This window comes from Gouania willdenowi, chromosome 16 (genome assembly GCF_900634775.1).
Source record: "Gouania willdenowi chromosome 16, fGouWil2.1, whole genome shotgun sequence".
Lineage (NCBI taxonomy): Eukaryota > Metazoa > Chordata > Actinopteri > Blenniiformes > Gobiesocidae > Gouania > Gouania willdenowi.
In genome coordinates, this window is record NC_041059.1 from 39,877,041 (window position 1) to 39,904,844 (window position 27,804).

General features: G+C 38.6%; 2 protein-coding genes across 2 annotated transcripts in view; one reads left to right on the top strand and one right to left on the bottom strand.

The window, feature by feature from the left end:
* The window catches only part of LOC114477622 (NACHT, LRR and PYD domains-containing protein 3-like), a 425,926-nt gene that overhangs the window by 391,010 nt on the left and 7,112 nt on the right, over window positions 1–27,804 (bottom strand). The gene's annotated exons all lie outside the window — the stretch shown is intronic.
* On the top strand, window positions 10,942–26,846 carry LOC114477627 (macrophage mannose receptor 1-like). The gene is made up of 6 exons (XM_028470053.1): window positions 10,942–10,999; window positions 22,396–22,502; window positions 23,278–23,676; window positions 25,999–26,334; window positions 26,418–26,506; window positions 26,573–26,846. The coding sequence occupies exons 2-6, from the start codon at window positions 22,457–22,459 to the stop codon at window positions 26,642–26,644; spliced, it is 942 nt and encodes a 313-aa protein (XP_028325854.1). The 5' UTR covers window positions 10,942–10,999; window positions 22,396–22,456; the 3' UTR covers window positions 26,645–26,846.

A 27,804-nucleotide genomic window follows, 5' to 3' on the forward strand; every position in this document is an offset into this window, starting at 1 on the left:
GTCCTGCTTTAATACAGAGGGATGTTTACAGTGAAACACAACTATTGGTTTCCATAATACACAGTTTTAAATATAAATAGTTTAAAGTGACCTGAGCCTCATTTAGTATGTGTGGGAACAGTTTTTGTTCCATCCTCATCTGCATATGACAGCTTGTTTCACTCTGTAGTGGATCAAACTGTGACTGTACGTTGGACATAGTATGAAAATAGTTGAATCACTGTGACCAACGTGGACAGAAGTCTGTGTCTGTCAGAGTTTTAATTAATCACACAGCAGCAGCTGAGTGATCACAGCTGCTGCTGCACGACGCACGAGTCTGTGTGGCTTCAAATTAAATAGTGCAATATAATGTTTCACCTTATGGGGGCGCTGCACTTATTCCAGGGTTAGAAGGGCGTAATAGGAAAACGACTTACGCACACAGGGGAATAAGCATAAAGCCAGATTTGAATGGGAACACCCACATTTCAGAGCTTTTTGGACTTATGCACATGGGAGGTAAGCAGGTAAGAAACTGCGTCACTAAAGGATTTAGGGAAGCAAATTCATTACCACCCTTTATTTTAGACCTTTGTGAAGTGCTAATGAGACTGAAGGTGACTCAGCAAAACCTGGAGACCCCCGTGACCCTGAAAAGGAGCCAGCGGGTCAGAAAATGGATAGATGGATGGTGACAGAGCAGCTTGATATGCTAATGAGATGTATTTCAGTGAAGAAGAAGTCTTTACGGAGGCCAGAGATGAAGCAAAACAGCTGCTTTGACTGAGAAGGGATTTTTCCATGAATTTGCAAACTTTGCATCATTTGCACAGCAGTGTGTAAGAAGAAAAGGCTGCTCTGATCAGGGCTGGTAGCATCCATCACATTAGTGGTTCTCAAACTTGTTTTGCTCAAGTTCCCGGAAACAACTGAGAACAGAGATGATGAATGAAGACGTTCCGGTGAAAAAAACAACGAACTGGTGTAAATACGTTGTAAAATGTGACAGAGAGTTTATCTTCCTAAAGACCATCAGGATGTGACACAGTTACACGTTCTGTTAGATTAATAACTGATATTACCACAGGGGAAGGAAGTCCCCATGAAAAATCAGCCAATCACAAGCTCCACAAATATACACTGCTTTATAAAAAGTGTTAAAGAATGTCAATTCTGCAACAAATGTGCATCATTAGTGAATACCAGAGAACCACATGAGTGAGCATGAGAAATTATAAGAAAATATATAATGAAAATAAAATGTTAATGTCGAACTTAAAAACAAGCAATGTGAAAGTAACAGTAAATATACAACGTGTTGATTTGTTTATAAATTGTAAGTATATTAAATAAGCATGTGCTTCATAAACACATTTATGTTTTTATTTAGGCTGTTTTGTAATTTAGGAATTAGGGCTGGACGATATATCGAGATTCAATATATCAATATATATATATATATATTATAGCTTATTATGAATCAAAATACTATTTTTAGGAGTCACTGCTTTTACTTCTCAGAACAACATGTAAAGCTCAGTTTGATGATTAATGAGTGTCACATATTGATCAGCTGTTTATTAATAAATGTGTCTGTGTAACATTTTGCATCAGTAAATTTTACTCAGAATTGTTTTTCTGGTCAGACTTTATTTAATAAAATTATCTAGATTTATATCATATTTCACCATTTTCAGAAAATATATTAGATATGAGTTTTGGTCCATATCACCAGCCCTCATAGGAATGTTCACAGTATTTTAATCTTAATAAAGGTCGACTTACCAGATTATAATCACATTATTATATTTAGTAAGTGGTTGACAAGTGGCTATTTTAGATTTCTTGTACATCTATATTAAAATATAAGAGATATTGGAGCTTGGTTGGGGTGGGACGGATCGTTGTGGACACCAGAAAATTTCCCTTATTTTCAAATCCAAAACTTGACAGGTATGGTGTAACGATACACAAAAATACCTCGGTATTGAGGACACGGTTCGGTTCATTTTCGGTACAGTATGGAACAAAATGCAAAACATAAACCTGCTTGTTTATTTGAAACTTTAGTAAACCAACAATGTATTTAATATTATACAGAGTATGAAAATAAATTAAAAAAAAAAATACAATATTATTGTAAAGTGCTGCCTGGTAATAATAATATTCTCAAACACAAAATACATTAAATATTATAGAAATAAGCCAGAGATTGGCACCAGCAGAGCCCCGCGACCCTGTAAAACAGGAGCAAGTGGGTTCGAAAATGGATGGATTATAGAAATGAGCTCCTCATAGCTCGTTAACAGCTTTGAACAAACTAAAAGTACAGCACAGTTCCAGCATGTAGACTTTGGTCTTATGATTCCTTAGGTTTCTCTTATGTTCGTAGTTTAACCTCTTCTGGAAATGACTGACACTGAGGCTGGTTTTACGCGTGACAACTTTATCTGTCGCAGCACGGTAAAACAACCGTGTTGCTCCGTCAGCCATCTTTTTTATTCTTCTTCTTCACATCAAAACAACAACTTCAGTGCTAATATTATCAACTTCTCTGTACACATGGACACATACTGTATCAGTGCTGCTTAACAAACACAATAATTATATCATCTTCATTTCTGTGAGATTCACAAAATATCTTCATGTTTTCTTTGACAGACATTGATTTATAGACACAGATGTGTATAGACATGAACCTCCTAGACCAGCAATCTGTAACCTTTACTGTTAAAGGAGAAATTTTGTCTAATCTCACCTGGATTAAAATGCTTCTAGAGCCAAAAAAAATACTTCCTCAATTAAAACAATAGAGTGTGTAAAATTCTATACAGTTTTGATTATATCAAATAATGTTACATGAACAACATTTTTTTTAGTTAATGTATTTGAAAGGCTACAAAAAAATAACTTGAATTAGATAACACATGATCATGTTGGTCAACACATGCTAATTGCTAATTTATTGCAACATATCAAGCGAATATAAAGCCGACATGTTGGCAGTTACTGTAAATAAAACTTTTCACACACATAAAACCTCTATTTTCTTCCAGAATAGCCTTTTTGTTAGTTTAGTTTTAGAAAAGTTGATGGTCTGTAGATGTTGCAGGAGGTGAAGTTGGAAGGTGCTGAGTCATTGCACTATATGATTTATTGTTAGGTTATCAAATGGTTTTATCATAATTATATTTGAAGTTAATGTCATTAATCATCAATACCTACTGTAAGAAACAACAATTCATTATTTTAATATATTTTTGAAAACTATAGGGAGTCATTACAAAAAGAGTCAAAGAGCCACATGAGGCTCCAGAGCCACAGGTTGCAGACCCCTGTCCTAGCCAATAGCTGGACACTGTTCATTTTTACTGAAATGGAGACTAACATCCACACAGAAAAACACCTTCTGTCCATGAACATAAACAGGATCATTATCACATCCATCACATTGAAGAACTATTCTGTAACATTTAACAAAGTGTAAGACTTGGAATTGTGTGAGTGATAAAAAAAAGTATCTCCTAGTTTAATTTACTACGGTGCAACATGTTTTTAATTTTACAAACAAAATTATGGCTTTAAATCAGTTGTTTTCACTGTAACAAACTGTAAGAAGATGGGAAAAAGTGTCACTGACATGTTATTATTATTATTATTATTATTATTATTATTATTTTAACATTGACATGTTAATGATGCCACACTGTTATATAACTTAAGTAGAAAAACTTATTTTTTAAGAGGCATATGATGATGTACAACAAAAATAACCACACCGTTATTTGTTATTTTGATTTGGTTTTAAAACCGAATAACCAAAGAACGAAGGGTACACGGATCATGATGCTACATATACATATGCTCCCCAAACGTGTGCACATTCAGCACACACTGGACACACACACGTCAGTGCACATTGTCTCACACACACTCAAACCTACACAATCTGTGAACACACAAGCTGCAGTGCACAAAACACACTCAAACAGCAAAACCTGCATGTGCACAAACACTGATGTCTGAAGGCAGTGGAACATCACTCACAGAGGGAGGGAGGGGAGAGAGAGTGCAGACCCAACAACTTTGTTTCTGATACAAATGTGTGCTCACTGCTCACGGCAAATGTGTAAGTGTTGGCAGCTATGTTTTACCTCTTTCCTCTCGTGCGCCAATGTAAACAACGCATTTCCGTGACGCTCTTGCGATACTTCCGCGTCTTTTTTGTTGGTGTTTTAGAACGTTGGCTCCACAGTCAGGAAGTGGCAGTGGGGCATTACCGGTCAGCGGACCGCGGCCGCATAGTTCCGTGCCCGTGTGTACAAATTAGGGTGGCAGCAGGGGGCAAGGCTTTGTTCCTTTTGTTCCATTCACTGTACAAAGTATGAAAAATCTTCTCACTCTCGAGTGCTGTCTTCCTGCCTGTAGTGTTATCCCGCCCACTAGCTAGAGTACGTAGCAGCAGCGGTCAAGTGATTTCAATTCACTGTGAACCTATGTATAGCATTTAGCATAGCACGGTTACGTTCAAAGGCAGCGTAGAGAGCTGCCTTTGGACAGAACAGGATAGAGAGATAGAACATCAGAGTGTCCCACACTAGTTGAACCAAAGATCAGGAACTGCCATCATCAGCTTCACGACACCTGAAACAGAGCAGAGAGAGGATGAGGAGAAGACACTGACTGCAGAAAAACATGATACATTATTATCAAGTCAGCCTGTGTTGGTCTTGGGCCTCACTCCCAGTGGCCTAGTCAGCACTTATTACAAAGGTGACGAATATCCTCCCGTTTATTGGTAAGCTAACAGCGACTCCAAGGTCTGATAATGCGACCGTTTACAGACGAGCCCATGTCCGCTCTAGCCGTTAAGTTAATGCTATTATACAGTATACGCTTCAGCATATAAGTAGGTAGGTTTTGAGTTTAGCCTTAAAGATGGAGAGGGTAGCAGCCTCCCGTACTAAGACTGTGAGCTGGTTCCAAAGGTGAGGGGCCTGGTAGCTGAATGCTCTTCCCCAAAACTGAACCTTGTGGAACTCCATGATTAACTGTGGCGGGGGAGAGATTATTAACATGAACAAAGTGGGTTCTGTCTGATAGGTAGGATTTAAACCAACCCAGCGCTGTTTCTTTAATCCCAAAAACACTTTCCAGTCTCTGCAGCAGTAGATGATGATCCACTGTATCGAAGGCTGCACTGAGATCTAAGAGCACCAGAACTGAGACCAACCCTCTGTCTGAGGCTAAGAGGAGATCATTGGTTACTTTTACTAAGGCAGTCTCTGTGCTGTGATTGGCTCTAAAGCCAGACTGAAAGCTCTTGTATAACATATTCATAAGTAGGTGATCACATAGTTGACCTGTGATGACTTTTTCAAGAATTTTGGAAACAAAAGGGAGATTAGATATTGGCCTATAATTTGACAAGTCACTTGGATCAAAGGTTGGTTTTTTAAGGAGAGGTTTGATTACAGTGATTTTAAAGGCCTGTGGTACATAACCTGTTACTAGAGATGTATTAATCCAGTTCATCATATTAGTGCTAATTAGTAGAAGAACATCTTTAAATAGTGGAGTTGGGATTAGATCTAAAAGACAGGGAGTTGGTTTAGAAGCACTAACTATTGAGGTCAGTTCAGATAGACCAATTGGAGTAAAACTATGTAAAAAGCTACATGTTGGGAATATTTCAGGAGCTGCTTTGTTTAATAAATTATTCAGCACTCCTGCAGGGGGGACATTAGCTTTGTTTCTAATTGTTATAATTTTATCAGTAAAGAAGTTGAGGAAGTCGTCACTGCTCAGGTTAACAGGAATAGAGGGTTCAACAGAACTGTGGCACTATGAACTCCTACCATGTTTGAAGAGAGCCACTTCCTTTCTAATTTTCGCGATGCCTGTTTTAAAAGACCCAATTCAGAATTATACCAGGGAGCGACCTTTTTAAGACAAATCATCTTCTTTTGAAGCGGAGCAACAGCATCCAGAGCTGTGTGCAGTGACAACATTGCACTGTTGACAAGGTCATATATTTTCTCTGTTGTAGACATTGATAGCTACTCTCTGTTGATATATCATATGAATCAGAGGTAAGCAATGATGGAACTAAATCTTTAAATCTTTAAATCTACAGCTTTCTCAGACAGTGATCTACTAAAGTGTACTCTTCTCTCAGAATTTAAGCAAGCTGATATTTTTAATTCAAAGGTTAACAGAAAGTGATCTGAAAGAATAGGATTTTGAGGATATATTGTCAGGTGATCAATATCTAAACCATATGTTAAAACAAGGTCCAGGGCTTGATGTTGCGTCATTTATATTGATTTTTAATTAATGTAGTTGCCAGAGTTGTTTGGACGTCCAAAAAATACATCATAAAAAATATGACAACCTGGATTCGAACCCCTGACCCTACACACTCAGGCACAGTTCCTATATTATCCACAGGTTTGTACCCAGGGAACTTTACTACAGACGTCAGTCGATGTTTTTATGCAGATCAACCACTCAGTGTGTTTCACTAAATGTTCTGTATCCACAATGTTATAAATAAAACTACCACTACCACTACCACGTCTGTGTTGTGTGATGTTACTAATGTGTGTCAGAGAAGAGTACATTAAAGTGTTCCTTGAGAAGCTGTCTTCAGGTGGGCGGAGCCAGGTAGAAACCCGGGGTTTCTTTGATAAAACCTGCCAGCGAAAAGATTTAGTTCATGGACAATGTTACCATGGTAACATACTCAGAGAAGATCATACCTCATGTTTAGGAATGGGATACTCAGAGTTTCCCTCATTTGAGCCTGAACATACTTGAGTTTGAACATAACAGGCTTTATGGAAAACCCCTCAGGTGTGTATGAAGCTGTTATTGTTGCTCTAGTTTTGCTGTTTACCTACGAGACACCACGGAGACGCTCTGTCCCACACCAGAGACTAGGACAGAGACGAGTCTGGGAGAACATTGAAGACAATCAGTGGAGGACAATCCACTACAGAAGTATCCATCTGAACCACCGGCAACACTAATGCAACGGTACGACATCAATACACCTGTATATGGTGGCGACAGTGTCTCCCTGAGGAGAAGGTTTTTATTCTTCTTCCTGTTCTACGAGGACTTGTAAAAAAAGGAACCAACTGAACTTTTAGAGTTATAGATGATCTTTGATAGAGCTAAAGGTTAGTCAGACTATTGTTGCTCTCATTGATCAGCTGATGTAAAACTTACAGACGACCCACTGGAATCAAGCAATTTATGGATATTTTATTTACTATATTTATGTGGTTTTCTTTGTGTGTGTAAAGACTAAATATGACTGAACATCACATATTTGGTTGTCGCTTCGCATGAACTGATGAACAGTTGGTCATTGATCAAAGTCTCTCATATCTTGATTTGTATATTTGATTACAGCGTTGTCTACAATAGATCAAAGACTAATTAGTGACTTAACTTAAAAAAACATTTGAACTCATCATGTGATGCAGTGTTTCTCAAATGGCGGTACGTATACCCCTAGGGGTACACGATGGCACTACAGGGGGTACTAGAGAGAGTGCGGAAAGTTAACAAATGAAAGCATTAAAAACATGAGGTTTTATAATGTACATTTTTTAGTTAAAAATAATCATCATAATAAATATTACCAGAAACTCACAAAACAACACTGAAAAACACACAAAATAAGAGAAAAAATATATTAGATTAAACTGGGCTATAAGCCTTTATTTGTCATGTATATATGTTGTTACACACATATGTTGAAATTTGTCTGCCATTTTGCGGTTAAGAGACTTGCTCAACATCCCACAGTGATGGCCCAGGTGAGGCTTGAACCGGGAACCCTCTGATTACAAGGCCAGCATCCTTAACCACCAATTTAAATAATATCAACAACAGACAAAAATGGCAACAAAAACACACAATAAGAGAAGAATATACTGAATAATAAAAAGAACTGACAAACAACAACACAATACACAAAATGATCCTGATTAAAATATGACCTGATAATTTAAGGGTCAGTCTTGGTCTCACATTAGGAGGGAGTGACAGGAAATGATAAAAACTATAGAAATAAATCTATAAGAGAAAGGGGGGACTTGGGCTAAAAAAAAAAGTTTGAGAACCACTAATGTGATGGATGCTACCAGCCCTGATCAGAGCAGCCTTTTCTTCTTACACACTGCTGTGCAAATGATGCAAAGTTTGCAAATTCATGGAAAAATCCCTTCTCAGTCAAAGCAGCTGTTTTGCTTCATCTCTGGCCTCCGTAAAGACTTCTTCTTCACTGAAGTACATCTCATTAGCATATCAAGCTGCTCTGTCACCATCCATCCTTTTTCTTTTCAGGGTCTCCAGCTTTTGCTGAGTCACCTTCAGTGCCATGAGCACTTCACAAACAAACAAGACAGTGACCAGATAATAACGGTGTGCGCTTGTGTTTACGAATCGGCCCAGTTTCTTTCCAACGACCGTATAGATGCTACGATATAAACTGGGTGATGAAGCTTTTTGTGGCATTACTTCAGTCCAATCCCCTGATACTAGTTATGTCGTACTGTTTTAGTAGTAAGTGTAGGTGCTGACAGGTTACCAAGCTAACAAAGCTGCATTTTATCTTACTGTATTTCTGTGTTTCAGATCATTTTACCTGCTTTTCTTCAGATTGGACGTCAAATCTCTGGATGACGACACGCACACACACACACACACAGCTAGGCAGGCAGCGAGTTGGTTTCAAGTGTTCATTGTTATGGTGAAGTGTTGTGAAATGTCACAATGTGTGCACGCACACAATGTGTATCTGCTGCACGGTGTATATTACGCTTGCTTTTAAAATGTAATCCCACCAAGTAATCCCCATTTTTATGAAGAAATAACGGTAATCTGATTACATGTTTATAAATACTGTATATTGTAACGAATTACAGTTCTATTATTTTTGTATCCAGATTACGTAACGCTGTTACCGTGTAACCCGTCACTCCGCAAGCCTGTGTAGTACTTATTCTAACATACGACTCATCCTAAAGTACTACTCATACTAACATACTACTCATACTAACGTAATACTCATACTAACGTACTAGTCATACTAACGCACTACTCATACTAACGTACTAGTCATACTAACGCACTACTCATACTAACGTACTACTCATACTAACGCACTACTCATACTAACGCACTACTCATACTAACGCACTACTCATACTAACGTACTACTCATACTAACGCACTACTCATACTAACGCACTACTCATACTAACGCACTATTCATACTAACGCGCTATTCATACTAACGCACTAGTCATACAAACGTACTAGTCATACTAACGCACTACTCATACTAACGTACTACTCATACTAACGTACTACTCATACAAACGTACTACTCATACTAACGCACTATTCATACTAACGCACTACTCATACTAACGTACTACTCATACTAACGCACTACTCATACTAACGCACTACTCATACTAACGCGCTATTCATACTAACGCACTAGTCATACAAACGTACTAGTCATACTAACGCACTACTCATACTAACGTACTACTCATACTAACGTACTACTCATACTAACGTACTACTCATACTAACGCACTACTCATACTAACGCACTACTCATACTAACGCACTACTCATACTAACGCACTACTCATACTAACGTACTACTCATACTAACGCACTACTCATACTAACATACTAGTCATACTAACGCACTACTCATACTAACGCACTACTCATACTAACGTACTACTCATATTAACGCACTAATACTAACGCACTACTCATACTAACGCACTATTCATACTAACGTACTACTCATACTAACATACTAGTCATACTAACGCACTACTCATACTAACACACTACTCATACTAACGCACTACTCATACTAACGTACTACTCATACTAACGCACTAATACTAACGCACTACTCATACTAACGCACTATTCATACTAACGTACTACTCATACTAACGCACTACTCATACTAACGAACTACTCATACTAATGTACTACTCATACTAACGCACTACTCATACTAACGCACTACTCATACTAACGTAATACTCATACTAACGCACTAGTCATGTTAACGTACTACTCATACTAACGCACTACTCATACTAACGCACTACTCATACTAACGTACTACTCATACTAACGTACTCTTCATACTAACGCACTAGTCATGTTAACGTACTACTCATACTAACGTACTATTCATACTAACGTACTAATCATACAAAGTCTGACGTCAAATGAGTATGCAGTGCGTTCACATTAGATAGTATGAATAGATCGAGTTGGTGAGAAATACCAGGAAGTATACTATATGGGAACAAGCTAAAAATCAAACTTCCCTTTTGTGTGTGTGTGTGTGTGTGTGTGTGTGTGTGTGTGTGTGTGGTGAAAATAAATGATAAATGGAAAAGTATTAATTACTTTTTTGCTATTAGGATCACTATCACCATCATTGCCGTTGCCAGCCACAAGGCTCCACCCCCGAGCACCGCTGCTCCAAACAAACCCCTTGTGACTGGCCACCAAAAACAAACTTAGTAGGCGCCTCCCACTAGCAGCCAACGTTCTCTGAAAATCTCCAAAATGTGTGAATGAAATGTGTCTACGTGAGTTTAATGGATCAAATAAGCACATGTTGATATTCTACTTGTTCACTTTCCTGCTTAAAGATCTGGTGAATCAATGGAGATATTTAGCCTCAGTGTGCTTCAGGTTGGGGGATCCCAACCTGGCAACGCAGCTTCCATCAGTTCAAGTGTTAAGTTTCTTTTCTCTTAAACAGCCACATTGTCTTGTTTCCCTGTAAGGTTAAGGAAAGTATTTGATTTACATCAAACACATTTACATTTTCTGAGGTGACAATCAGTGGGTTTTCCTTGGAAATGTTTGCAAATGTAAATGACACCTATTGCCAGTCCAGGTGTGAAGAAGAACCAGTGCACGCACGCATCAGGAGAGCTGCCACTTTGTAAGTAAACTTTGATGAAATCGTTTTTCATCACAAGTGAGTACAGTTTATTAAGTTTATTTTGAAAGGGTTTATTTATTTCGTAACACTTTTTCAGGTTTGTTCTTTGAGGTTCGGTGTGTAAACGGAAAGTGAGAGTTGATTTTTTTTAATGGTTCCTGTTCTTGTGAGTGGTTATTTCACAAACATAAATGCTAACACTCCTGTAAAGCTCAACTCTTTCTATGAGCACTCTAAGAAAAGAAATGTTGATTTTACTTAACTACGTTATGTCAAATGGTTCCACACAACTGCATTGTTTAAAAATGAAAAGTAAAACACTATTAATGTGAATATTGTATAATTAGTAAATCTAACCCAAGTAAATTACTTTAAAGCTACATTATGTTACTACATTGTGTAGGGGAACAAAGGGTAATTCATATTAAAAAATATTAATTATTAATTTTTAATATGTTTGTTGCCAGAGGTGCCATCTAGAATTGAGTTTTAAGTGTCCTAGATCACTTTATTTTAATTATTTGCTACAGTTCCCTGTTTTTGTAGTGGGTTCTTGACGTCAGAATAGAGGTTTAATAAAAGTTTAAATGTCAATAAAAACACAGCGTTTACAATATGTACATGTTTATTTTACAGGCTATTAACATGATGATAAATTAGGCAGTTTCACAATTTTTTATAGGGGATTTATAGGGGTTTTCTAACGCTCTGAGGAGGAGGAGGAGGAGGAAGGAAAATTTTACTACGTTGAATATCTAAATTGATGATACTCTGAAAAGTTTCTAAATGGTTTATAATTTTGAGAACAAAACAATCCTGTTGTTTGGGACAAATTATGAGATTGAACTAAAGTGACGAGAACTTGTGATGTTCATCAATAGGTGAGATTTGATCACTTTAAATGAATAACAAAAGCATATGTGTGTATTGTAAATTAGCGCTTCATGGGAATACTTATAGTGGCGACTGCGTTCAGACGCATATATTATGTAATACCAGTATCTATAGGGCAAATTTTAATGCTGGGATATGTTCTGAATTATTTCTTTTATAATCAGATTTTACTGCTGGAGTATAATTTTGTTGATGCTTTTGTAGCTTTTTTAAAAATGGGAATGGATACTATGGTTTAAAAGAGTTTAAAAGTTGTTTTTCACCCCCCTTTGTTTGAATGTGGGCGTCGACGCTGGTGATGCTCTGTTTTAAACTGCTCCTAGTGTTGGTGTTGGTCTGTTACACTACAGAGGAGTTAGTAGAACATGCACAGCAGAGTTCCATTGGTGAGTCTTCAATGTTAACATATTAGGTTTCAAAGTTTGGTGACTTAACGGGATAAACTTGGTTACTTCAGTTTTAAATTTTAGCTGAATACCAAAGTTCTGAGTTGACAATTCCCCCTGTACGAGTAAGGAAGCATAAGCGTGAGGGAAGTGGTTCTGTCATGAGTATGAAATAGAACGTCATCGACAACACGCAGGTGATCTTTTGATCTGAAGAGATCTTGAAGATCTGGGTACGAGTTGAATTCATGAGCTGATGGCTCACAGTCTATGAAGCCTGAAAGGAAATCAATCATAAATTGAATTGCTGGATCGTCCTCTTGGAAGAATTTCAAGTCACAAACAGTAAGAGCAGGCTGTGTGGGTGTTTGCTTGTGACGAGAGCTGTAAGACAAATGCTCAGTGTCGCTGTACGCGTGTACAGACGAAATGGGTGGTGGCTGGGGTCTGAGCGGTGGTATTTCACAGTGAGGCTTTGCATGTGTTGGCTGCCTGGCTGTGTCTTACCAGGTTATGTTCCGGCTGTTGGGCGGGCTCTGGTCGGGCTATTTCAAACACCGGATAGTTGCCTCTGCTGACATCAGGCTGAAACTCACATGGTTTGGGTGTTTCCCGTTGTGAGTAAAGCTCAAGTCTCTGGAGATCTACAAAGGCGTCAAAGCGTTCCAGTAGGTCCCTTCCTATAACAAATGAGCTGGAATGATCAGGTGAAATGCACACAGGATGAACAACGGCTGTTTGTCCAAAGTCGACGTTCACCAACATTCTTTTTCTCACAGTGACAGGTGTCTGATCATATGACATGATCTCTAGATGACAGTTTTCAACTTTAACATCTGCTGGGTTTGACATGTTGCAGAGAAGATAGAAAAGTTCACGTGGCATGATGGAGACGGTGGCTCCAGAATCAACTACTGCTTCATAATTAACAGTGTCGTTAAGGTAAATGTCGACATAAAGTCTGTTGTTATTTCCCAAGCTGAGCTCACCTAAAATGCATTTGAAAGGTGGATTTTCATCACCTGTAGGTGTGATTGGAGTGGGATCCAGCAGCGGTGCCGGATCCATTTGGGCTCTGTTTTGCATATCATTGCATGTGTCGCTGCAACTGTCCCTGTCATTTTGGTAGGCGTGTCTGTTGGGATCAGACAGATTTTGGATCATTGTGTTATTCATACCATGTTCCGCGCGTTTCAGACGTGAACGTTTGTGTGGCACGAGCTGCGGATCCTTTTCTGAAAGAACAAAAGGTGAACATGTTACGTTATCATTTATCAGGTCATCGTTTGGTGGCCTGGTGTCAAATGCGTACACTTCCTGATGGACCGATTCCCTGTGAGATTGGTCATTCAGCATGAAAGCACGGGAAGCAAAGGAACGCAGCTCACGGCTGGATAATTTCTTTGGATCCACCACTACATGTAAATGTCTGCTGGTGGAACTGTGCAGGTTTTTAAAGAAAAGTTCTTTGAAAAACTGTTCTTCTTCCATCTTGGGCTCATTTTTTGGTCCGAAATAAACCTTTAGCAATCTGTTGTAGTATTGCCCTGGTCTTTCATTGGCTGCTTGGGTGATTGAATGTGGAGCAAAGAAGCCGGTTTGGATTTCATTTTCATTACAATATTCTTCAATCAGAATTTTGCATAAGGCTTCGAAATCATCACGAATATCAAGTGGCTGTCTGTCAATGAACAGACTGACTTGCTTGCTTGAAGAGGCTTTTATCACGTAGATTTTGTCACGTGAAGAAGCGTTTGGAAAACGTTCAAAGAAAAATTTCAAGTCATTGAAATAAGCATGAATTTCACCTGGATCGTCGAGGTTTGGCTCGAACCTTGTGAGGTTCAGTGCTATTCAACCCAGGTCTTTGGGTTTTGGATGAGACGTGTCATCCCACAGCTTTAGATGCAGTTCCTGCCGTGCTGTTGCTGATTCCATCTCAGCTTGATGCTGAAGCAGTCTAGCATGTCTGCATTCGGTTTCCGCATTCCGTATCTGTCGTTCAAGAGAGTCAATTCGTAATAAATAATTTTCTCTGATATGTGTTAGCATGCTGTTCTCATCTTTAAGAGCTGTCAGTTCATGATTGGTGATTGAAAGTGTCTGAACATTTGCCTCATGTTTCAGTGTTTGCTCTTTTAAGAGATTATTTACATCGGTGAAATCTTCCTTGATGTATCTTACCTCGTGTCTGAGTGCATCATTTTCACCTTTCAAAATCTGGTTCTCATGGAGCAGATTTTCACTTTTATCCTGTTCTGAGGATAAAGACTCATCATCGCTGGTCTGTGGGTTGCTTTGAAGCCTGTCAGACTTGTTCTGAAGCATCTGGTTCTGCTCCTGGGCCAGTTTCAGCTGTGACATCATTAAAAGTGCCAACTTACCAAAAGCATGAGTCAGGTCTGCGTTAGACCTGTTGGAATCAGAGGGAGACATGAGAGTTAAAAGCGAGCTGAGTTCGGTAGGCGTTGGTGTACTACTTATCGGCTCTGGGGATGAGCTAGAAGTTTAGAGCGCCCCCCTGAGGGCAGCTTCCAGCTGTGAAAGGAGGTTGGTGTCCAGGTTTGGACTGCTAGGAGAAAGGGAATCCATTTTGATTAGTGTTGATGTGTGTAAGCTTGGCACAATATAATGAGTCAGTGATTATTAAATTATTCAGGTTACAGCTGACTGTTTCTGAGAATGTATTTATCTGTGATAACAATCTCTGTGATAGAGATGTTTAGTTTAGTTAAACTTTGAGAGTTTAACAGGTGAACACAGTCTAGGCTTTTAGTTGTATTTAAAAGAGGTTAAGACTTGTATTTGAAAATAGTTTGAGTGACTAAAATAAATACAGTCTGTTCAACAACATTGTTCTGTGTTTACTAGAACAATTTTAATTTTAGAAGCTTTATTTATCAGTTTATCGAGGAAGATTATTGATTTACACAATTAAAGATTAAAATCAAGTTATTTTCTGTGAACTTCATTAAGTTTATCTTTAAAGTTCTGTAGTTGTGTTTTGATAAACAAGTCTTATTTGTCTTAGCTTAAGTGTAAATGAAACGGTTTGTTTCCCACATTAATTTGCTTTTAAAGTAAGTCATTTTTGTTCATTACTTTATTGTTAGTTAACTTCAGAGGAAAACACGTACAGGGTTAGTTCACTCGTTAGTTTCAAAGAAAAGTTCAGATGGTTAATCTGTCTTTATGTAACTGATCTTATTAAAAGCTATTGAAAAATTCCCATACAAAGTTAAGTTTATGTTCTTACACTTCAGATAAGGTTAAAATCTATTCCACTTTGAGGGAGATTAATTTCAAAGCAGTTATTTAAGTTTCTATTTGTGTCAAAGCACAAAGAAAAAAAACAAAGTTAATCTTTAAAATATAGACCAGTAACTGTTTTAGCTGAAATACATTGTTGTTTATTTTATCTGGCTCAGTTAGAAATTTGACCTTAAACGATTTCAAATAAAAATCATCAAATCTATTCAGATAAGAATAAAAGTTTTTAATTTATTATATCGTAAGTTTTGTCTTTTGCTTCAATTGGTGTGAAATAGTATTTTCATATGTATAACACACGTGTTTTAACTGATAAAGTTGACTTAACAGTTTAAAATTACCAATGTAAAATTCTGAAAAATGTTTAAATGATTAAATTTAATTAATCTATTTATTTCAATGGCTTTTATAAGCGAGGAGTAATGAGAGAATGACCTCTCTGTGTTAGGGCTTAGGGATTTCTTCCCAGAAAAATGATTTAAAAGCCTTCAGGCTGAAAATTAATCGATAATGTTTTAATTATCAATTCCAAAAATTAATCGGATATTGTTCACTTGTACTTCGTTGAGTTACAACAACGTTAATCCGTTTAAAAGTCAGCATACACATTGAAGCTTGTTAGCAGGGTTAGCTGTAGCTTCAGTGGCTAATGTTAGCATGCACTTAATAGTGAATATCTTTGCGTAAACAAGTTTAATAGTTTCAACACAAGAGCGTCAGTTTACCACAAGTATATTAAACACTTTCAGAGCATTACCGGCGTTTCTAAGTGGTCAAATGTTCTTTAAAAATACTTATCAATGGTCACACCAAACTGCTGCAGAGAAACTTGGTGACCGGAAGTAAACAAAGGAAACAGGAAGTTCTCTTCTTCGTGTGATCTTTACCACTCAGTGAGAGCGCCTCCTTTGGCAAGGCAAGGCTACTCAGTTAAAACTTTGTTTAGAGTTTAAACAAGTTTTACAATTCATTCCGTTTAGCTTTTGGATGCTAAATTATGGAGAAGTACAACTTGGTTGGAGTGACTGGGTTTTAAAAGGATTTTGGCCAGAATCCTCATTTAAAATCACAGTGTTCTTACACAGGGCTGAAATCTTCATGTATTGCTTTTTATGATGCTTTTCTCACACAGACTTATTCTAGGAGCTCAGCTGAAGCGTACACCGCAATGTCAACACTCACAGCAGCTATAAAGGGTTTAAACCTTAAGTTACAAGAATATTCTCATTTCTCCACGTTTCAGTCCGTTTAGTCAACATTTAAGCTATTTTTGAGTCGAATCTGCACCAGTAACAGTTTATAGTAACATGGTTAAGGAAATGCCTTTTTATCACCAGCTTGTGTTTCATAGGATTTTCTTGATCGGAAGTACTTGTTACGCTGCTCGGATCTATTTTTAGATTCAGCTGTGAACTCGTCAGCTCGAAGCAAATTTTCAAAATAAATGTCAGAAAATTAATAACTGTTTTATTTATTTAACTTATTCAACGTTCCATCTGCGGGTGCCAAAAATGTTTTATATATTATACAAGCAGCCATTCACATAGGTTACAAAGCATGGTGAACTTAATAAAACTTTATTAAATGAATAAATTATTGGACTATGAATCTAGAATTTTCGATTGAGATAATTTGTTAAGTTATAAACCACCTTTCTGCCAGAATTGTTTGTGCGTGTGTAACAGGTACGGGGCGGCACCTGGAAACAGCTTAAATGATGTCTGTAAAAGACAAAGAAAACACACTGAGCCGACTGTAGCTGTTCATCGCTCTCTTGCCTCTGCCAGACTATTTTTATTAAACAAATGTCTAAATACCAGAACACAATAAATGTTATTTACTTAAGTGCAGTTTAAACACTTTGATACCACACAACATATTAAATCCCATCCCACTGTTCAACATCATCAATATAACCACCAGGTCATTATGGTAAAATTACCTAAATTAGCATTTTTGCTACTGTGCAATATTCTCAATGGGAAAAACCCATATCAACTGACAGAAGTACTGGATACGCATATAACATGTATCTGATGCCAAAGTCTTAATTTATTACATGAACAGGATTCCTTATCTATTTCTATACTTCACACCGTTTCAGGAGTGGTTTTAACCAACTAAAATCTAAAAAAAATAGTAAAACTAAAAGTTAACAGTCATACACGAGGCACTGCTGGCACTCTTAACCTTAAGTACTTTCTCTACACGTATAAACTGAGCACAACCTGTAAGACATGTACTATGATTACATATCAATCATATTATGAACATTCTATGTTTTAAACTTCAGTTACGAACCTGTAAAAGACAAAGAAAACACACTGAGCCGACTGTAGCTGTTCATCGCTCTCTTGCCTCTGCCAGCCTGAAGCAGAGCGCAGAAGAAAAGAGAGTAGACAGTCCGCTCAGTAGGGGAGGTGCTGCCCCCTGCTGGTTCATTCAGAAACACCTTCAAACTAACTTATTTTAGAAAAATACAGATATGTTTGTATAATAGTCATTCTAAATAACAAAACACAATTACAAAATGTGACAACACATTTCGGTGTGTCACACGTGCAATTTACCCTCCTTTGAACAGGCGCGATGACCGCAGGTCCTTCTGTGTAACCAGCAGTGTGTGGGAAAAAGCTTTTCCTACGTTTTTCCGAGGACGTTTTCCGCTCATTCACTGTACGGGCCCGTGGGATACTGTCGGACTGGATGGGTTCTGGTTCTCCTACACGGCACCACTCCTGGACGTCGATGGGTATAACTAACAAGTTCTCAAATTAAAGATGCTAGAGTTCGTTAAAGTTTACTCATGGGAGGCAATAAAACTTGACTGGCTCCAAAAATGAAAAACTGCTTGGTTAATTTAAAAGATGGAGATAAAACTTAAAGTTAGTCATTGTGGAAGTGGCTGGTAGCCACTTCCTGACTGGAGAGAAGTTCAATCAATTTCTCAAAAATTCACTAAAATGAAAAACTTCCGACTGTTTAAATCAGATGCAAAGAGGAAGAATAGACAGAGGTAAGAGCAAGAGTGAGAGTATTAGAACTGACAGTTCTGCGTTTAAAGCGTTGGATGGTGTATAGGTTTTATTTTAATTTCTTCCTTTTCAATCTTCATGTTGAAAAATATGTTTCTGGTGTAGGGTGTCAGGTTACATCCCTGTTATCTCTGTGGAATGTGTGTTCTTTGGGGAGGATGATGTGAGTGTCAGCGAGGGGTCTGCAGGTCGTCGGTAGGGGGTCTGCAGGTCGTCGGTAGGGGTCTACAGGTCGTCGGTAGGGGGTCTGCAGGTCGTCGGTAGGGGGTCTGCAGGTCGTCGGTAGGGGGTCTGCAGGTCGTCGGTAGGGGGTCTGCAGGTCGTCGGTAGGGGGTCTGCAGGTCGTCGGTAGGGGGTCTGCAGGTCGTCGGTAGGGGGTCTGCAGGTCGTCGGTAGGGGGTCTGCAGGATGAAGAATGAAATGAAATTTTCCTTGGTCCATTTTTCCATTGTCGGTTTTTGAGTCATAAAAGTGTAATAAAATTCCAAATGTGCGACAGTGTTTTTACCGCCTTGTGACCATCGACCAGGGTTCCGACAATTGCACAAACACAACAACATTATGTTTGATTTTCCTACACAAAATTAGGTTTATTTAATGTGAGTTCAATTAACTGAACACACATTATTATTATGAATGTGGTAGGTTTATGTTAATGCAACACTTTAGTTGTACACAATCAAAAGTTAAATAAATACAATTAAAGTTTCTTAATTTACTTTTAGCTTTTATGATGATCTAATAACAGTCAAGGAAATTACAATTAACATATATAACTGCATATTGCACCACAGTAAGGATATATAAAAATAAAATATTAAAATGTAGTCCAGTTTTTACATAAAAGGCATGTAAAAACATTTATGTACATGGAGAGGAGTCTCTGATCATAATGACCATGCTTAGTGTCCAATGAGTTTTACAGCTGAAAAACAACAAGTTTATAAAGTTCACCATTCCATTCTGAATCACTCAATCCAGTAAATTATGAATTCTCTGTCTTTCTTCTGAACAATTATTATATAATCTTCAGTTTAAATTCTGCAGCATTGCTTTTTGGTGGCATTTTATTGGCGTTCTAGGCTTTATGGTTTAGCTGTGTCATGTTTGTGTTGGTGTAGTAGTAGTGTAGTATTGTTAGCTGTCACAAGTATAGATGGTGTCTTGTAGTCATCAATGACATGGCATATTTTGATAGTTAAGTTGCTTCAAAATAAAAGTCCCAGGACCAGTTAAACTACTAATAAAGGGGAAAAAAAGCCAAGATGCAAAATGAATCTACGTGATTGTATTTGAAAATATTTGTATGAGCCACAGAGCTCTGTTGTACATGGTTTGCAGGAATATATACAAGTTTCTAAACGTGTGATCATATATATTTAGACAGAAATCAAAAACATGGCGATACAAAACAGAAAAAAAGTGAATCAAAGCTATAATTGATCAACGGTGTAATAACTCAGCCAGGATCTTCATTCAGGTACATCAGGTACATACATACTGTTGAGAATAAATTCACAAATTGCCTCAATGCTTGGATTCTGAGAGAGACAAAAAATGTTTTCTTATTCTTCAAAAAATTATTACATTTTATAAATTGCAATAAAAACAGATGATTCTTGCTAATTTGAATATGATAATTATAATATTATAATATTGAAGGTGCTGTGAGGTGTTACTCTAAAGTCCTGTCACTTTAATATATATTGTGTTGTATTGTTTTAATTCTGTCATCCACTGTAGCATTATTATTATTATTATTATTATTATTATTATTATTAAAAGAGAAGTCAAATAATTCAGCAGCTTACTTTTAAATGGAAGATCAATAAATCAGTAATAATCCAAAATCTAATGGATGATGGTTATTGAAAATTGATTTATAATTGAATAAAGACTTCAATAATTGAAATGAATCTGGAAATTGGGCTGATTAATGACCACCTCAACTTCTATAAATGGGAACGTTTAAGTTTAAAGGGCTCATGTTAAGCTAAATAAACTTTTCTGTGCTTTAAACATGATAAAGTTCTATTAGGGCTTCAAACACATGATAAAGTTCTATTAGGGCTTCAAACACATGATAAAGTTCTATTAGGGCTTCAAACACATGATAAAGTTCTATTAGGGCTTCAAACACATGATAAAGTTCTATTAGGGCTTCAAACACATGATAAAGTTCTATTAGGGCTTCAAACACATGATAAAGTGTGTTTTTCATTGATTCCAATCAATCATTAGTCAGAGGGTGATTTGCTCCTTTCTTACTGCAGGGCTAGCACAAACACTTAGCTACAATTTAATGACGCGTTCCCACTTTGATGACCAATTTGACACGACACTGAGCTGGAGAAGCCACGCCTCCAGGAAGCTCTCTGCCGTGATTGACATGTAAACATGGCGACCGTGGCTCAGGTGGTAGTGGGTCGTCTTCTGATCGAGAGGTTGGGGGTTCGATCCCAGTACCTGACTATGTGTCGAAGTGTCCTTGGACAAGACACTGAACCCTAAGTTGCTCCCAGTGGTCGACTAGCGCCTTGCATGTCAGTCCTGTCCCACTGGTGTGTGAATGTGAGAGTGATTGGGTGAATGAGCTGATGTGTAAAGCGCTTTGAGACTGTTTCAGTGGTGATAAAGCTCTATATAAAATCAAGTCCATTTACTATTTAAACAGACACGCCCACAAAGGTGAGCATGTCAGCATCCTTCGCGCAGTGCTATGTATGTATTATCTACAGTCTATGTATGTACCGGAGAACGCCCCGCCCCCACGCTCTGTCTCATGTTTATAAAGCAACATGAGCTTCTTTCCTCTGATTTCAGGATGTTTTCACACAAACCTCCATGTGAGAAAGAAACCAGGACCAAATATAGGACTTACACAAAAATAGACAAATATAGACAAAAATAAATAAAAAATGTTTTAAAGCGCTTTTTGCTAACTGAACGGGCTAATAATATCACGTGCACTTAAACAACCAATTAACCTAAACGTTGAGTAAAAGAATGATGAATCAATCAATTTAGCCACTTTTAACTTTTACACCCATACCATAACTCCTCTAATGAATCAGCAGCACAGCAGAAAATCTAAATATAACTTTTTATAACTTCTATTTGTCCAAAAGTGAAGAAGAACTTTGTATCCTCACAACTTTTTCACATATTTCAGCCCAGGCCAGCCTTGTCTTTCATAAACCTAGAGCAGCAGATCATCTTAGCTTTGAACTGAACCTCTGTCTTAATGTCTATATCAGAACTTTAACTTATCTCTGTCCCTGAGTCCTCCTCATGTCCCCTGGATAGTTCTCCTCCTGTGTCCTGTCTGTTGGAGGCAGGTTCTCCTGCATTAGCATCATCGCTACAGGTGCTGCTACTCGCTACGCTAACTGCTGCTGTGCTGTTGCTCTGCAATTTCCACAGAAACAAACTTGGACTTTTTTTAGCTCAGGCTTAGCTTCACTTGTTGGCATAAAATACCCTTTAAATCCATCTGCCTTTTTTAACCATTTTATACCGTCTTTAAGGCTAACAACACACAATTTTTACATTCAGTTTTTGTGGAAATAATAAAAAATAAATAAACGAGATGCTGGATCCAATCAAATAGGTGCCCGTCACAATCTGGGAGGTGCTCTTGCTCTGGCAGGATCCGGCCCAAATTACAGTAAGCTCTGATTTGAGCTAATTTGCATACTTTATTCCTATCTTTGCTTTTAATGTATCTTCCATATGCTGATCTGTGATACTGAGAGGTGACTGTAACTGTCTATGTGCTGCCATGAATGTTACATTTGTCTTTTCATTTTAGTGGAAAAGACGGACACGACTGTAAACTGAATTGCTCTTCGAGGATCAATAAAATTGTTTACATGTTTTCTAACATGGACCACTACGGGACCCTGGCCTTCATCCTTGGTGAGATTAAAAACACAGTACACACACACACACACACACACACACACACGCACACACACACACACACACACACACACACACACACACACAAACACGCATGCACACACGCACATACACACACACACACACACACACACACACACGCATGCACACACGCACATACACACACGCACACACACACGCATGCACACACGCACATACACACGCACGCACACACACACGCATGCACACACGCACATACACACACGCACGCACACACGCATGCACACACGCACATACACACACGCACACACACACGCATGCACACATGCACATACACACGCATGCACACACGCACATACACACACGCACACACACACGCATGCACACACGCACATGCACACACGCACATACACACGCACACACACACACACGCATGCGCACACGCAAATACACACACGCACGCACACACACATGCATGCACACACGCACATACACACGCACACACACACGCATGCACACATGCACATACACACGCATGCACACACGCACATACACACACGCACATACACACGCATGCACACACACACACCTAGCGCTTCTTCACTCACTAATTCAGTGTATGTCAGGATCTGTCAGAAGGAACACAAATTCATGAATGGTGATCATGTGACCCCCAGATCAGATACAGTCACATGGCCTGCTGTGATAAAAGTTGTCATGTGTAACTGAATCCAACACTAATATGGAGAATGGATTTGGTGTTTTAATGATGTTCTACTTTCTCCCTCTGCAGGGTTTACCCTCAGCTGCTGCTCAAAGTTCCCTATGAAGACGTACCACCTTGTTTCTTTAAAAAAAACCATGTATGCAGCTCAGAAGTACTGCCAAACTCACTACACAGAACTGGCAACCTTAAACAGCATGGATGATATCAGCAAGCTCCCTCCCAGACCTTCTAAAGATGCGTTGATCGGCCTAATAGACCATGTTCACAATTGGAATGCCTTACGCAATGACAGCAACTCCTGGAGATGGTCAGCAACCTCTGAGCACAGCACGACTAGATACTCCAACTGGTTAATTCATGAACCAAATTCAGGGACGTGGGATAGCCTCTGTGTGGAGATGTCTGCAGCAGGAACATGGACTGATAAACCCTGCCATCATTCAAACAGTTTTATTTGTTCAAATGGTAAGAATCAACTCCACTCCACTCACAGAACTTCTGATTTTACAGGATCATGGAAAACTGATCTGAAACACAGAATTTACTTTCCAAAACATGTGTTTTGGGATAAAATTACACTATCATTCTCTGTAAACTGGAGACTGAAACCTTACCAAGTGCAGCAAAGGCACAAATATATCACATTTTGCTCATAATCTCATTTAAAATCTCGTGCTTTGTGATCTTATAGCTTAAAGCTGCAGTATGTAGAATCCTCTTTTCGTTCCATTTTGAAACCAAAACTGAAACTTAGCCTCCCTTACTGGCATATTTTGTGAACGTGATACCGTCAGCAATGACAGTTGGGAAGAAAAAAAGTGAATTATTTATTTGACATTGACTTTTTTAATAAGAATGTAGAGTTTTTAAATGTGTTCACACTCTCGTACTTGCTTACAACCGCACACGTGCACGTTTCACAGGCAGGTATGCCACTAGGTACCAGTAATAGATGAGTTTTATTTTTGCTTCACTTCAATATTGCATCAAGTGACAAACCATTGAGCTAGTACATTTTGAAACACAATTTTCTAACTTATGACAAATTAAAAAAATGTTACACCTGTATCCATCTTGTGTTGTGATAGTAACAATCAGATTTTAACAAAGCAATATAATTCTAAAAGGTGAGGAAAAATCAAAGAAAAAAGGAAAAAAAAAGGAAAAAACCCAAAAACAAGCAAAACATGAACCAGCTATGTGGGACTGACAAGATTGGTTTATTCCATGATTATGGCCTCAGCAGGTTTACATCTAGTAAAAAATATTTATTTCTGGAGTTTTAAAGCACATGTGATTTTCTCCATTTGATTTATTTCACTAAGTTTCTCAGTACACAAATTATATGCTGGGGGGTTTTGGTTTTAGCCAATTCATTGTAATGCATTTGATTGCTGCTGTTGTCATTATTTGTAAGAGATATTTTCTAGCATTTCCATCAATGTCTTCCGGTATTAGGCCCAGAATTTCCACTCTAGGACCTTTAGCTTGATTTTGATGAAATTCATTTTCAAGAGCTTCAAAAACCTGGTCCCAAAATAAGCCTTTTCACACTCTCGCTCTGGTTCGGTTCTTCAGCATTAGGTCAAAGGTCAAGAGGGATAAACTCTCCATGGCTGATGGTGTAGGAAGCAAGTCTGACAGAGATTTTGATTATTTTTGTTGTTGGAGCGTTGATTACTTAAAAACATTTTGTGCACAAACGTGGTATCAGTCTTCAAGGCAGAAAGACCAAGTTAGCTGATAAAGCTAATGCTACTACAGAGAGATGGAAGTAGCGCTGAAAGCGACACGTCTGAGTGCAGCTCTGCCGAGGTGCAAATAAAGCCAAGCCACCCTTTTGATAATGTAGAGCTGATGAACGGGAGTCGGAGGTGCCGTGTTCAGCAAGGAACTCTAAACTTCTCCATTCACCCACACTTCTCTATAGCCCTCTGACATCACAGTGCACACACTGAGTCACACCAAAATACATCCGACCGGAAACACCACCTTCTCAACACAATAATGTTCCCCATCATTTCACAGTCACTGGGTGAATTATGAACGTAACTGATCACCACAATATCATCCATTGTATAAACACCACCGGCAACAGAGAAACCCCTCCCCTAAACACACTCAACGCACTCTATTCCCAACTAGTTTGGATGTGCGTCCAGAGTGTCTTTGACGCTGGTGACAAGCGTACTGATTCAATGAGCACAAGTGTCCAACTAGGGACGTGAGGCACGATTTCGACGCACGAAACACGTTTGGTGTGAACGCAGCATAAATGTGTGCGTTGAGATACCACAAGGAGGCGCAAGCACCAGTGATATCGGCCACTACTACCGTTTTAGACTGTACCTGTAATGAAGCTCTATCAAAGATCATATATAATAGTAGAGGTTTAATTGGGTTATTTTCTTTAAAAGTCCTCCTACAGCAGCAGGAGATCATTAAACAGCTGCATTCGTGAGACACGTCTGCCGCTATTTGGCCCAAAAGCTATTGCGACTGTCTGTAACCAGACTAAATGGTGATTCCGCTCGCACCGGGGGACTCCCAACAGCTGATTCAGGCTTCCGGCTTCGGAAGTTGATGTGGCGTACACAAGGTGAACAGACTTCAGCCACGTTGTGCCACCAAATTGACCGCAATCTTTCATCAAATTGGTTAAAATTGTGGAAATTTGCAACAAATTTGCAGGGCTGCGCAGAATTTGTGGGGATTGGTTGAATTTGCATTAATCGCAACATCGCCATTTCCTGGAGGGTCTGCCTAGTGTTGTTCTCATTGTTGTAGTTTCAGGACAAAACCAGAAATCCTTTGTGTTCCACCCGGAGAAGAAGACATGGACCTCTGCGCAGGAATACTGCAGGAAACACCACACAGACCTGGCAACGATAGAGAACAGTGACGACAACTCCAAAGCCACAGCAGACATTCCCTCTGGCAGTCAGGCTTGGATCGGCCTCTATCGTATCAGGTGGAGATGGGTCGACGGGAGCCAGAACTCCTTCACAAACTGGAGGTCGGGCAGTCCAGACTCCGCCATTGAGAACTGCGCTGTTGTGGACATGAAACACCAGTGGAACGATGTTCAATGCACACAGCCCTTTATCTTCATCTGCCAACAAGGTAAACGTCACATGCTTTAGTAACAGAAGTTCTCCAGGTAAACGTGAAGCTCACTAACACTCAACTTTTCCTGCACGGTGCAGTTAGGCAGCTGAACATTTCTGTGAAGATTAGGTTTTTAACCGACGCTGACTTAACCAGTGCTGCTGTAGAAACTCGACTGCTCCAACAGGTACAACATTTGATTCTCTTCAAACAGAACAAAACCACTTTTAATGTAATGATCTTTGTTTTTTAGCTTCGTGTCCATTTGGAAAGTCTGGGATTGACAAAGTTTAGTCTGAAATGGAAGATTAAACCCACAAAATAAGAGAAACGCCACAACGACACTTTGTTTAACATATGTTTGTGGTTCGGGATCTATTTTGTCTTTATTTAGCAAGGACTCGATGAGTTCTAATGGTACTTTTTTTTCTGTTTGTCGTGTTTTAGTGTTGTTTATTATTTGATGTTATTGTTCTGTTACTGAGTCTAACAAACTATTCATGTACAAGTTTTGTTGAGTAACAGTGTTGCATGCCACTGTTAGTTATTATAGTTCTTATACTTCTTGATTTTATTCTCTTATTACGTAGGCATTCACTGGCGGTCGGCAAAGCAAAAATTTCATTGTACAGGGAAACGTGTTTCTAACTGCACATATGACAATAAATACTTTGAATCTTTGAATCTTGAATCTTTGAATCTTAGTTTAGTTTTTATCTGTTGGGAATGGGAATTGTCTGAGTGCATTTGGTTCATCCTTTTACCTGTGAGTAACAAATAAAACTAATAAATGTATTTTAATTATTATTTATTCGTTGTATCTAATACAATGCTTCTCAATGTGTGTGGTGAGACCTGGTGAGGAACAGGTGGGGTGTGACGAACAGGAGGACATTTTCCATTTCATGCCAATCTTCAATAAAAAAAAAACTCCTAAAAATGGAACTGGGGGAAGCAGCGGTTCCCCAAAGGCCCAAGAAGGAGCCTCATACCCAGGGTAGAGTCTGAATTGGTCCTGCTGGAGGCCCTGGAATTCCCGCTCAGAGCCTGAGTCCAACCTAATGGGAGAAGCAGTGGACCTCTCTGCTTCTGTGTTAGACCCTGTATTCACAGACAGAAGCTGCTCCTACATCTGTATCCACCGTGTCTATGTTTATACAGACATGAATACAGACCTGCCATCACCAGAGAGCGCTGTCCAGAGGGTAAATGAGCTCCAAACGACATCCTGCTGTCAACAGTTACTGAGGATGAGAGTTTTTAATCAGAGGATCTTTTTGATGATAGGATGATCAGAGTTTCTGTTTTATTAGAATTTATCTGGAGATAATTTGATCACAACCAGTTATTGATACAGGATATACAATCTAAGAACTCAGATAAAAAGTGAAATGCTGAGTTATTAAAGGAGCAGTACAACTGGATATCGTATGTAGCACCGTCTGCGTGACATGTAAACACTTAGAAAAAATTATTAGGTGTGCA